This window comes from Astyanax mexicanus, chromosome 12 (genome assembly GCF_023375975.1).
Source record: "Astyanax mexicanus isolate ESR-SI-001 chromosome 12, AstMex3_surface, whole genome shotgun sequence".
NCBI lineage: Eukaryota > Metazoa > Chordata > Actinopteri > Characiformes > Acestrorhamphidae > Astyanax > Astyanax mexicanus.
Window position 1 is genome coordinate 21,521,247 of NC_064419.1, and position 13,584 is coordinate 21,534,830.

Below are 13,584 nucleotides of genomic sequence, written 5' to 3' on the forward strand. Positions count from 1 at the left end.
GTGCCTTGATACAGAACTCTGGGAACAGCCTATTCATTCAGAAATTTCTTTCTGTGTCTTACCCTCTTGCTTGAGGGTGTCAATGATGGCCTTCTGGACAGCAGTCAGGTCGGCAGTCTTACCCATGATTGCGGTTTTGAGTAATGAACCAGGCTTAGAGTTTTTAAAAGCCTCAGGAATCTTTTGCAGGTGTTTAGAGTTAATTCGTTGATTCAGATGATAGAGAACCTTTTCATGATATGCTAATTTTGTGAGATAGGAATTTGGGGTTTTCATGAGCTGTATGCCAAAATCATCAGTATTAAAACAATAAAAGACCTGAAATATTTCAGTTGGTGTGCAATGAATTTAAAATATATGAAAGTTTAATTTTTATCATTTCATTATGGAAAAGAATGAACTTTATCACAATATGCTATTTTTTTGAGAAGGACCTGTACAGCTCATTTGGTCACAGTGGCTGTTTTACATCTAAATTATATCGAAACATCTCTCAATTTACATGTCACCCAATGTGTGTCAGTGTGTGTTGCTAGTATCCTTCCACCTAACTGCTCTGTGTCAGCTGTGCAGGCTGTGTTGGCAGTGTTGTGCTTTCCAAAACCGGCACTGTCGGTAGAACTTCAGAGGTCAGTTTGCTGATCGCAGTTCCTGCAGCAGTTGTAGGCTTTCTCTTCTTTCCCAGGTCTATTTTCCATGCTCTGTGCCTGCTGCGGATAACCGGTGCCTGGGTAGGAACAGTGCTGAGCTCCTGTGTGGGGCTGACTGGTGTGGAGCAGTCAGAGCTAAAGCAGGCTTGGATGGTGATTGGTTTGGGCAGATGGACACAGAGGATTGGGCTCACAGGTAGAGGGCTGGATGGGCCACGACATGACACTGTCCTCGACTGGATCCCGTAACCACCACAAGAGACAGAACACTACAGGAGACAGAGAGAGAGTGTATAAATGTATAAAAGTTACTCCTGTATTATAACAATATTATATATGAATTATTATTTATGACTACAGATAAAAAAATAATAATTTGAGGGTAATCTGTTATGCTCAATCTGCCACGTGACGTGTGCACCCAAAGTGGGTCAGAATAGGTACAACACATGCAAAAAGGCACCTAACTGAATTGACAGCATTCTACAAACCAGTCAGTGTCAAGCATAGGGAGATGCAGCCCAGATATGTGATGATGACAAGATGCAGCAAAGTTCAACAGTCCGCTCACAAAAGTGTAGGGTAAAACCAGAACCATAAATGTACACGATATAACAAACAAATAATGTTATGCTTTGTTGTGCGTATTCACACAAGTTGCAATGTTAGCAAGCTTTAGTTGAAAGACAGCACATGCTTCATCTTAGTCACACAAGGCAGCTTCTACAACTGCCACTAACACAACATTGTTGAACAATTAAACATGCTTGGAGGAGAAGCATAATTGTTGAATTTTGTATTGTGAGCTATCCAGATGTACAGTTGCAAGAAAAAGTATGTGAACCCTTTGGGATTACTTGGATTTCTGCATAAATTGGTCATTAAATGTGTTCTGATCTTCATCTAAGTCACAACAATAGACAAACACACTCTGCTTAAACTAAAACCAAATAAAAATGATATGTTTGCAAGGTTTTATTGAACACAACATGTTAAAATTCACAGTGAAGGGTGGAAAAAGTATGTGAAGCCCTAGGCTAATGACTGGAGCTAATTGGAGCCTGGAGTCAGCTAACCTGGAGTCCAATCAATCTGATGAGTTTGGATGGGTTGGTTAAAGCTGCCCTGTCCTATAAAAAACACACACTAGTTTTGAGTTTACTGTTCTTAAGAAGCATTGCTTGATGAATCACAGCGCAGAATGATCAATGAGGTGAGGAAGAATCCTACAGTGTCAGCTAAAGACTTCTAAAGAAGAAATCTCTGCCACATGCTAACATTTGACTAATCTACAGTAAGGAAAACATTAAACAAGAATGTAGTTCATGGGAGGACACCACGGAGAAAATTACTGCTGTTCAAAAAAAAAACCTTGCTGCACGTTTGAAGTTCGCAAAAAAGCACCTGGATGTTCCACAGCAGTACTGGCTAAATACACTGTGGACAGATGAAACCAAATTTGAGCTGTTTGGAAGGAACACACAACGCTTTGTGTGGAGAAAAAAGGCAGAGCACACAATCATCAAAACCTCATCCCAACTGTGAAATATGATGGAGGGGGCATCATGGTTTGGGGCTGCTTTGCTTCCTTAGGGCCTGGACGGATTGCTGTCATCAACGGAAAAATTAATTCCCAAGTTTACCAAGACATTTTGCAGAAAAACTCAAGACCATCTGTCTGCCAACTGAAGCTCAACAGAGGATGGATGATGCAACAGGACAGCGACCCAAAACATAGAAGTAAATCAACAACCGAACGGCTTCAACAGAAGAAAGTATGCCTTCTGGAGAGTCCTGACCTCAGCCCAATTGAGATGATGTTGCATGACCTCAAGTGATTTACACCAGATATGCCAAGAACATTGCTGAACTGAAACAGTTTAGTAAAGAGAAATGATCCAAAATTTTTGTGTTACTTGTTTAAACAGACTGTGTTTGTCTATTGTTGTGATTTTGATGAAGATCAGAACACATTTAATGACACATTTAATCAGAAATTCGAGTAATCCCAAAACAATTTTCTAACAATTAATGATGCAGCACATTAAAATATATTGCAGTAAAAGTATTACTCAGTCTTGCATGGGAGGAGAGGGCCATCCTAACCACTCACTGCGATCTTCTGAATAAGGGCCAACGCAACCCAGCTTACTGCTTTCTACACTAAATAAATAAGTTACAAAGCAAAACGTAAAGTGGATTACAAAGTTGGTTTAATCAGAAGTAGCAAATAATATCTTCATACCTCACTCCACTCCTGCATGGCCCAGTGGAAGGAGCAGGCCTGGGGGAAGCAGGGCACCTCGAGCGGAGGCTTCTTGCCTACATCACACCTCTCTTCTTCCACCTCTGTCTCCACCCCTCCATTGAACTGCGAACACCAAACCCTTCTCAGTGCCACACCGAGACCACAGGACACTGAACATGAACCTTGTTCTCCTGCTTGCCACCTGCACCAAAAAAATCAGAATTAGATCCTCAAGCAAGAGATCTGAAATCATTGATAAAAGGAATGCTTTTTTTGACAGTGTAGCAGTATAATTAACAGTATAAATAAGTGTTTTCTTTGCTTTTATTATATATGACATTTATTCTCAGAGTAAACACTAACTGTTCACTTTGTTTCACCTTGTTGGACAGGCCTCAGTGTTACACACCACAACCTCCAGGGGTCTGGGGACATGTAGACAGGCAGAGTCAGCTAACAGCACCTCCATGGCTTCTGTCTCCTGTTGAGAGCAGTACAGCACCCTCCTGGCTACACCACCTCCACACGACACACTGCACTCTCCCTGCATGTACCGCCACCTAGTGCACACACATACAAATGGTATGACCTTGTAACCACATATATGTTAGTGTGTATTCCATTCTTTCTCTTTTCATGCTTTTCTCTGCTGACAATTTTAATGGAGATGCGAATTTAATTTTTCAGCACGACTGCCAAAAGTACTAGGTCTTATACAGCTCTGGAAAAAATTAAGAGACCACTTTAGATTCTGAATCAGTTTCTCTGATTTTGCTATTTATAGGTTTATGTTTGAGTAAAATGAACATTATTTTATTCTTTAAACTACAGACAAAATTTCTCCAAAATTCAAAAAAAAAATAATGTCATTTAGAGCATTTATTTATTTGCAGAAAATGAGAAATGGCTGAAATAACAAAAAAAGATGCAGATCTTTCAGACCTCAAATAATGCAATGAAAACAAGATCATATTCATAAAGTTTTAAGAGTTCAGAAATCAATATTTGGTGGAATAATCCTGGTTTTAATCACAGTTTTTATGCATCTTGGCTTATGGTTCTCCTCCACCAGTCTTACACACTGCTTTTGGATAACCTTATGCCACTCCTGGTGCAAAAATTCAAACAGTTCAGCTTGGTTTGATGGCTGAGATCATGCATGTTTCTCTTTATTATATTTCAGTGGTTTTAAATTTGGTAAAATAAAAAACATATTCTAATACTGATTTTTTAATTGGCTGTGAGCCATAATCATCAACATTAAAAAATGAACGCTTAAAATAGATCACCCTGTGTCTATATGAGTACTGAAATAAAGTAAGTTTTTAATGATATTCTATATTTTTGAGATGCACTAGTACATGGTATGGCCACCAGAGGCAAGCAACCTGATTGCTTGATGACATTATCAACATATAGGCACTATCACTTAATCTGGTACACTCACATAACAGGGCATGGCGACTGGGCACAGGGCTGAGTATACAGTTCAGGCTTGCTGAAGCGATCACACAGGAACTCCGGGACATCCAGCCGTGACTGATGATCCACACAGGAAAACCATATCTGCTGCGTTCCTGCGCACACACAGGAACAGCCCCAAGAGACACAGAAATAGTAATCATTTATTTATTAACTTACTCATTCATCTCTTTTGTTTACGACTCAGAGCTCAACCGGATGTTTTTTGTGTAATGTGCTTTTAGGCCTCAAAAGTCATTTAAATGGCCTTTGTACTTCATTACGGAAATGTTCAGAAAGCGGTTTTGAATAAAATGTGCAGAACAGATTGTTAAGTTCAGACTAAAATGATCAGGGATGCTAAAAATAAACCTCAGACACTATTAAGCTTAGATATTAAGCTTTTCAGTACAAGGTTAGAAATGAGGGAAAAAATGGCAGCAGCTAAAAAAAAAGTCACTGTGAAACATCAACATATAAGGCAAGCATAAATATTGATATATATTACAGGCTTGTTGCCCAAATTAAAGGCCTAGCTCGAATAGACAGGTTTTAATACTTAACACATCCAACTGTCAGTATAAAAATATGAACACACACACACCGAACAGTCAGTAGCCACCTTGAGGGCCCTGGGACTGCTCAGATCGCTTTATTCACTAATGTTGAAGAGGAATCAAAGTTTCTTTAATCCCCATGCCCCCACTTCCTGCCAGACCAGGGGATTGAACTGGTCCCAAGCCAAGTTGAGCAACTGCTTAATGTTTTTTTTTATATTTAGATAGCTGATATTTGGATACCTCTAGGGCAGGGGTGGAGCGGCCCGCAAGGTATTTTAGAAATAGAATGAAAGTTGGCCCGCTCTTAAGCAGGTGTTTATAATGTGAAATTTAAAGTTTGAACACTAGGTGTCAGAAACGGGCCAAAGAGTCTAAAAGCGGAGAGAGTGCGCATTTCTAGAGCAGAAAAACGGGGCAAAACAGTCTAAAACGGAGAGGGTGCGCATTTCTAGCGCAGACAAACGAGGCAAAAGAGTGTAAAAGAGTGTCATAGCGCATTTCTAGCGCAGAAAATCTATAAGTTGTCGTAATTAAGGAGTTTAATATTTAGAGACATCATGAAATTAAACATCAATTTGAAAAATCTTAGTTTACACAACACTGTCAAAGATAAAGATAGTAAGTCAAGAAAAATGGTGTGTAAATGAAATAATCAGGAAAACAGTATTATTTAAAGTGGTATATTTCATTATTTGTTTTATTACACAGTCTGTGGCCCGTGACTTCAAATATATTTCTCCTTCTGGCCCCCAACAAAAAACTTTTGGACACCCCTGCTCTATGGTAATATATACTACTACTACACTATAGATAAAAAAGTAATGGGACACCTGCTCATTCATTGTTTAATCCAAAATCAAGGGTATTAAAAAGAGTTTATCCTGCTTTTGATCTTGAGCTACTGTCTTTACCATCCAAGAAAAGTTTTATACTATATTTTGGAGCATTGCTGTGAGTATTTGATTTCATTAAATGATAAGGGCATTGTGTGAGGTCAGGATGTTGGATGATCACCACCTCGCCTCATCTGGATGAAGCACACTTCCACTGCTCCACACATAAATGCTTGATTTGGCAAGGAACCACTAGGTGCATGTTTATCTGCTCCACAAAGTCCTTTTCTATTAGCAACACTTCATTTTAGAGACTAGACAACTTGTTTGAATGCATTTGCTTATCTGTGTAAACAGAAGGTGAATTTTCAGCATAGAAACTAAATAAATTTACTGGAAGGGGTGTCCACAAACATTTGGTCATATAGTGTAAGTAACAGTGTTTTGTGCAGTGATTTGTATACCATTCCCACAGGTCTTAGTGCAATGGCCAATCACAGGGCTCCACACGTACACTGGTTTCATTCTGGAACGAGGCATCAGAGACAGGGACCCACTTCCATGGTTCTGGTGAAAGACACATCATTAGGTCAATAAATTGCATCATTATGTATAGCTCTATTTCATTTATTAAAGATTTAATGTACAAGTTCAGCATTCAGCTTTGTTATTTTTGTTTTGTGCTTTACCTGTTTTTGTGTTTCCCAGCCGATAGGGCAGACATCCACCACGCAGGTCACGTGTTCAGAGGGTTTGGGAAGAGGGCAAAGGCTGTCATCCACCTCTACATCAGCACCACGATGGTTTCGGACGCATAACACAGTTCTGGGAGCCTCACCTGGGCCACACACAGCAGAACACTCACCAGGCTCCGAGACTTGCCATCTAAAACACAGACACACACACACACACACACAAAGTTTATACATGTAGTGTTCATTAACACATGGATTCACATGGATTAACAACTGACTTTCTAGCTAGTGAATAAACAGTACCAGTAAACAGACAGCCTCTTACCTGGCGGGGCACAGGTGGGTGTTACAGGTTTCAGTTACTGGAGGTTTGATCTGAGAGCATTCAGAATCCGGCAGCGTGACTGTTTCTGTTCCTTGTTTCTGCAGACAGGCCACAGAGCGCACCCACTCTCCAGAACCACAGGGGGTGCTGCAGGGACCAAACTCACCAAGCACCCAGCTGCACAGGAGTAAAAAGTATTTATCAGCCTGCAGATCCAAACACATGTCCCATATTTTAGAATTTAAATCCCAGATATTTAGATATATCTACAGAAGCATATTGTTGCCACGTATGATAAAAAATAATCTTCTACATGTCGTACTAATTAGAAAGTATCTCGTTTTTATGAGTTACTATGTCGTTAAAATGACATGTCGTAATTATGAAACAAACATTTCGTAATTATGAGAAAGTATCTCTTTGCTATCTTACACTTGGGGTGCAGGAAAAAATAGATTCGAGCTCGAATAGCGTTTCTAACATTGAACGATTCAGAATTGAGTCGCATTTTCAAAAAAATGCGTAAAAAGTCTTCAACATCCTAAAATATAATTGCAGAATTTACAAGAAGATCGGAAAGAGAGCAAACAAGCATTTTTGTATTTTTTTCTCATACAACTTATGCTAACAGGAAACTAAAAAAAAGAAAAATGGATAAGACTGGGCAAGATGATTTATGGCAATTTGCAGTCTTGCTTTGATGTTTTTAATGATTGCAGTTCAATACTCTTTCAGTGTGTTTTTTAAGAAATGGTAGGAACCCTAGAATGGGAATACTTGAGCCCTGCTAAATAAACTTTGTTTAACTAATGCAGTAAACTCCAGGTCAATAGATTTGGATGAATGTGAATATTGCTGCTCAGTTGAACGTGACTTTACCTGGCTGGGCAGTCAGGTAAATAGCAGGGCTGCAGACGAGTTGGGCTTGGAGGACTTGAGCCACAGAGCTGCTCCTCTAGATGTTCCTGGGTGTTCATGTCAACACACTCCTGAGTGACCTTCTGAATTCCTATGAATCAGAGAACAATCAAATCCATCGATACTGACAAGGTAGCTTTCACTTTGTACTGAAACATACGTCAAGAGAAAAATTACATCCCACTGTTCTGACATTATTCTTAGTGACATACAGTATTTCCATTTGCATATTATGTTTTATTATGAACTGATTATTTTCACCTGTGCCACACGTAACAGAGCAGGGTGAAATGATGGTGGACCACTGGCCCTCAGCGCCCTTCTTCATCGGGATATTATCACGCATGTAGTATTGGTATGTGATGTTTGGACTTGTGACATCTCCATATTCCTTTCCATATTTCCGATATACCTAACAAAACAAACAAACATTTTTCAAATCTTTAATAAGGCTACGTTCAGGCTAAAGTGACACAATTCAAATTTTTACCTAAATGTGACAAAGATTTTGGATTTTCAAAAGTGGTCATAGATCAGATATGTATCCTATTTGTGTGGAACATAAATGTGAATGGTCACATCGGTACTTTGAAAAAGTAATTAGTTATAGTTACTCGTTACTTCTCCAAAAAAGTAACTGAGTTACTAACGGAGTTACTCCACTATAAAAGTAACTCGTTACCAGTAAAAGTAACTATTGCGTTACTTTTTATTATTCACCCGTCAAAAAAATAAATAAATTATGTATTTACTATTATTATTAGAAAAATAACAAACGAAAATAAACCCAAAATGTTGACAAAAATATAATCTAACGAATTTAAAAAAAAAACAACGAAATTCTCCACACAACCAAAGAAAATTACTAAAACTTGGAAAAACGCGTCTGGGGATGAAATTAAACAAACCAAGCCAAGCGAAATATAATCAGAATTGTGTTAATTAACACTAACATAAAAGCACAGAACTATTATTTAATTAAAATGATTTTTAAGAACAGCTACACACAATGCTGCAAGTCAAATGCGGAGGCGTTTCACGTGCGCCCAGAGCTACGTGATTATAACATTTTTCATTTTTATTATAGTTTAATTTTATTTTGTTTTAATTTTTTCTGTTCAGTAAGTTTTCATTTGTTTTTAGACTGGGCTTGCTAGTTTCTATTAGTTTTTACACATCTCATCAGAGAGATCAATCTAATAAACGTGAGAGAGAGAGAGAAAAAGAGAAAGAAAGAGATTTGCGTGTTTTGGTGTGAGCTACTCACAGGTAAATGTTCTCACATACTGTATCTCCTGTTTCTCTTTCATCTGCCTGTCGCTCATATTGTAATCCCATACATAATTCTGCAGTTTCTCAGTGTTTTCCGTTGTATTTTGCGGCTAGCGCGAGCGCTTTACACAAGAACTAACGGACCACGAGGTGCAGCGCACTCGGCACAACACCGCCCGCTGTACAACAGCGCTTATAAATAAATTAAACACGAAAATGAGGGTATTCTATCAGTAATTTCAGTTTGTTTTAGTTAGTTTTATAAACACAAAATACAGTTTGAGATAGTTATGTTTTTTTCCTTTTAATTACCGTTTTTATTAGATTCAGTTAACACAAATGTTTTTCACTTTCAGATTTCGCTATTTCGTTAGCTTTAGTGAACAATAATAATTGGTTACTTAGCAACATTGTGATTATCACACCAGAGCTTTATATAAAATAAAAATAGGAGCCCGATTTCGGGTCGGTCCTCGGGTCAGGTCAGGTTCGGGCAGAGAATCTGAGCTCTAAAAGAGAAAGCAGCAGCACCACAAAAACCGGAGCAGCTAAAAAGAGTTTAACGTCCTTTTAATCGGAACTTGGGCTATCCACGGCAATCACTGAATTGATTAGAGCACGCAAATCGTCACAATTGTGCCTCACTTCACCACGCCAAACCACAGGCACAGCGGCCAGAAGCTCAAGTTCACCGAAGGAGGGGTTAACGAGGGCAAAGCGAAGTTAAAAAAAAAAAAAAGTTCATAGAGCTGCTAAAGTAACGTGCAGTAACGGGGTGTCGGAAATGGTAACGGCGTTATAGTTACAGTCAGAGTAATTAGTTAGATTACTCGTTACTGAAAAAAAGTAACGGCGTTAGTAACGCCGTTAGTTTTAACGCCGTTACTCCCAACACTGTCGGTACTATCACCACGGTATCCAGGGTAATGTCAGCATACCACCAAAAAGGACCAACCACATCCAACAGGATTAACTGTGGTCGCAAGAGGAAGCTTTCTGAAAGGGATGTTCGGGTGCTAAACCGAATTGTATCCAAAACACATAAAACCACGGCTGCTCAAATCACGGCAGAATTCAATGTGCACCTCAACTTTCCTGTTTCTACCAGAACTGTCCGTCAAAACAATAAATTATTGTGGTCCAAAACCAGGTGTATTGTAACCAAATACAGGTTTATTGTCCAACCAATGTATGTAACACTGCTGATGAAAATAGCCAATAGAACACACATGACCACTGAAACACACACACCACATCAGAGAGCTCAATCTGAGAAACACATAAACAAACTCAGAAACCCAATAAACTCTATATGAGTTACTCACAGTCAGGCTGATAACGGTATTCACAGTTAGCGCTCTTATGCTGCTTTTCAAATTAACTTATAGCTCTGTGGAGTTTATTCCACATACTGTATCTCCTGTTTCACTATTAAACACGTGCTTTTATCTCCCTCACGCTCATATTTTAATCCTATACAAAATTCTGCAGCTTTCTCAATGTTTTCTGTTGTTATTGTAACAAGAAGTAACGTCACGGGCCGCAAGGTGCCACACGTTGCTTTAAAACTGCTTGAGTGGAAACAGCGCTTATAAATAAATTAACAAACACAAAAATGAAGAGTATTCTGTCTGTAATTTCAGTTAATTTTAGTTAGTTTTATAAACACTTATTTCTATTCCAGTTAGTTACAGTTTTTTTTATTTTAATTACTATTGCTATTAGTTTCAGAATAGTTTACAATACAAGCAGATACAGGTCACTTTCATGAATGTGAACCAAATGTGAATCCGAGCTGAGAAATAATCATAATCCAAAAATTTAGAAGGCATCAAGTTTCTGCAAAAAACAAGCCAAGTAAAGATGACCAGTGTTCGGAGTGCAGTACACTTACCTGTATGTGGATTTTGTCTGTGATTGGTCCAGACAGAGTTAGCTCCTCTGTCTGTGGTAAAAGGTCAGATGTGAGGTAAAGAAGATAAATCATATGACTCTCCTCCAGAGGGGAGGGGTGGGTGGTGTTTAACGCTATGTCTCCATGTCCAGACACAATATATTCTCCGTTCACCAGCACCGCTACACAAAAAAAAAAAAACATACACTGAAACGTCAATTTTACTGCTTTATACAAAAATACAGGTTGTGGTGGCAGGGCCAATGAAACCCTGGACTTACCCAGATGTGTGAAAACTGGCTTCCAGTTAATCACATGTACTTGCGAGGCATTCACTGGCAGAATAAGGAAGGTCACATACTCTGAAAAGAAAGAAAATAAATAAGATTGAATCTATATTATGGAAGGAAAACATAATGTACGTCTGATGATGATAAATAAGAAGAAGTACCTTGTGCCTCTCCACCTGTGTAGGAGCCAGAGATTAACTGGCAGGTGGAGCTATTTCCTCCACATACTCCACACAGGTCTTCCACTTTCCTAGAATGCAACACCCCATCACAACCAAACTCCTGTGTAAACACAGATCATATAATCTTAGAAAGATTAGTTAAAAAACTAGCAAGAGCTTCAAAGCAGTGAATCGTTCTCTAACATCTTCTACTTCAAATATCTGCATTTATTTATTTTTCTTGTACCTTAACTAGAAATTTTCTACCCTTACAATTCTTACTATTTCCCACTTTTGGTTTACAGTAATCCCACCTCTCCCGCAGCTCCCGTGAATTCTCCAGCATATGGGCTAAAGATAGCGGTTAATAGCTTGCTCAATTTTTGGGAGCAACTAAGCAAGACATATCAAGTGAGGATTTGCACTTAAGCTCTCATTTTTTGAAGTGCATCAGTTCAGTTTAGTTATGCAGCTTTATGGAAGTATTTAAAAAACAGGAAATACATAATGAAATAACACTGTCTGTATTTAGTTTGTAGATTGACCACATGTTATTTTTTTTTAAAAGAGGACACACGTGATATCTAAATGTTTTAGCCAAAGGTGCTTAAAGTAGGTCTAAGTTTCAGGACAACAGCAAGATGTAAGTGTGAGGGTGGGATGGACTTATTTTAAGCCTATCTTTAAAACATGCTCCTAAAATAACATGTCAACATTAACTACTTTATCAATCCTGAAAAATAACATTAATTAGATTTCATTTGCCTACATGGCCATACTATTTTCTTGACAATATAAAAAAAATATTTAAATACAGTCAGCCACCTTATTGAGTTAATTAACTATTAACTATTTCAATTAATACTTTTTAATCCTTCTAGTCTGTCTAACAAGTTAGAGCTGTGTAACACTATTCTAAGAGTTCATTGGACATTTCAGAATATTTAGGTCAGTTTTATGATTGATATGTGAATTTCGTTGCTGCCCCAAAACCTTAGATTTTTACATCATTTGAATCTGGTAACTGGACAAATAGATATGCACCAACTGACTAGGAAAACAGACTAAATTTGTTTACCCATACAAAAAAATTTAGTGATTAAAAATCCAGCAAAGTTTGGCAAAATATGATTTCTTTTTACATGCAGCCATTCATCATCTACTTAAGAACCAAGCAGCTATTCTGGGAACTTGTAAAATACAATCTGTCCTTGTATTTTTAATTTGAGAACTAAAATGTATACTTGTAAAGTCTGAACTCAAACTGAATCTCAAACTTTTACATGCAATATTGAAATGTTGAAAATCCATTGAAACCACAAGAACAAATTTTAGTTTAAAAGTTTAAAAGTACATTAAAACTACATGTACACCCTTTATTTGACAAGTTTTCACATTTAAAAATTAAGTACACACAGTATTGTACAGGCTCTCATATCAGGTCCAACAAGTTTTCAAGTTTTTCAACATAACAACCTCCAGATCTGTCTAACATTTAAATCCACATGCCTACCAGATCATGTAAAATCAAGACCAACAGATAGGATCAGGCATCCATCATTACCTGGCACTTTCCCCTAAGGCAGGCAGTGACCATGCCGGTAGGTACAGGGTCATCTGCTTCACACCGCGTCCCATCGATAAACTGAGAACCTCGACTCACCATGAACTCCTGCTCACGAGACCGACATACAAGCTTACACTGAGCATCACCTGAGCCAAAAAAGAGAGAGAGCAAAAGAGCAGGAAAATAAAATCGCTGGCCGTTGTTTATTATTAGAATCATAGTAGGCAATATATATATTATTTTCTTTAAATAGAGAATATTACTTAGATAATAGTATTTGGTTGCAGTTTAATGCGTAACTGACCTGAGCTGAAACCAACTGCAGGTATCCAGGAGTAGACTGTGTCTGAATGTGGAGACACCAAGAGAGGCTGATGATCTGTATCTGAGCACTGCTGGGCCATAAACTCAAACTGGGTACTCTCACACGACTGAAAACAGTGACAGAAGGCCATTACGTCATCAGACACATCTTCCAAGGTGAACTTGGAATACTTGCTGAAGGTAGAACAAGCTAAAACAGGTCTTGGTTATAAATAGTGATGCACGTAATATTGGGAAAACAATTTTCTTTTGTTAGAAAATGGCAAAAACACTTTTGGTGTGGAATAATTAATTAAATAAAGAATTAATACCAATCAATCTACTGTTTACTCTAATGCTATGATTTCTTGCCAGCACTGCTATAAACATTACTTTTTATACTCTTC

General features: G+C 38.2%; 1 protein-coding gene across 1 annotated transcript in view; it reads right to left on the reverse strand.

Annotated features, from left to right (window-relative positions):
* The window catches only part of adamts13 (ADAM metallopeptidase with thrombospondin type 1 motif, 13), a 41,332-nt gene that overhangs the window by 5,177 nt on the left and 22,571 nt on the right, over nucleotides 1–13,584 (reverse strand). Inside the window, exons 14-27 of the mRNA XM_049485873.1 lie at nucleotides 13,179–13,305; nucleotides 12,872–13,020; nucleotides 11,308–11,428; nucleotides 11,138–11,218; nucleotides 10,857–11,038; nucleotides 7,952–8,102; nucleotides 7,652–7,781; nucleotides 6,773–6,949; nucleotides 6,442–6,637; nucleotides 6,217–6,319; nucleotides 4,346–4,475; nucleotides 3,279–3,458; nucleotides 2,896–3,100; nucleotides 553–919 (exon numbers count right to left, since the gene is read on the reverse strand). Of these exons, the coding sequence (XP_049341830.1) occupies nucleotides 553–919; nucleotides 2,896–3,100; nucleotides 3,279–3,458; nucleotides 4,346–4,475; nucleotides 6,217–6,319; nucleotides 6,442–6,637; nucleotides 6,773–6,949; nucleotides 7,652–7,781; nucleotides 7,952–8,102; nucleotides 10,857–11,038; nucleotides 11,138–11,218; nucleotides 11,308–11,428; nucleotides 12,872–13,020; nucleotides 13,179–13,305 (2,299 nt within the window). The remainder of the gene's footprint in view (nucleotides 1–552; nucleotides 920–2,895; nucleotides 3,101–3,278; nucleotides 3,459–4,345; nucleotides 4,476–6,216; nucleotides 6,320–6,441; nucleotides 6,638–6,772; nucleotides 6,950–7,651; nucleotides 7,782–7,951; nucleotides 8,103–10,856; nucleotides 11,039–11,137; nucleotides 11,219–11,307; nucleotides 11,429–12,871; nucleotides 13,021–13,178; nucleotides 13,306–13,584) is intronic.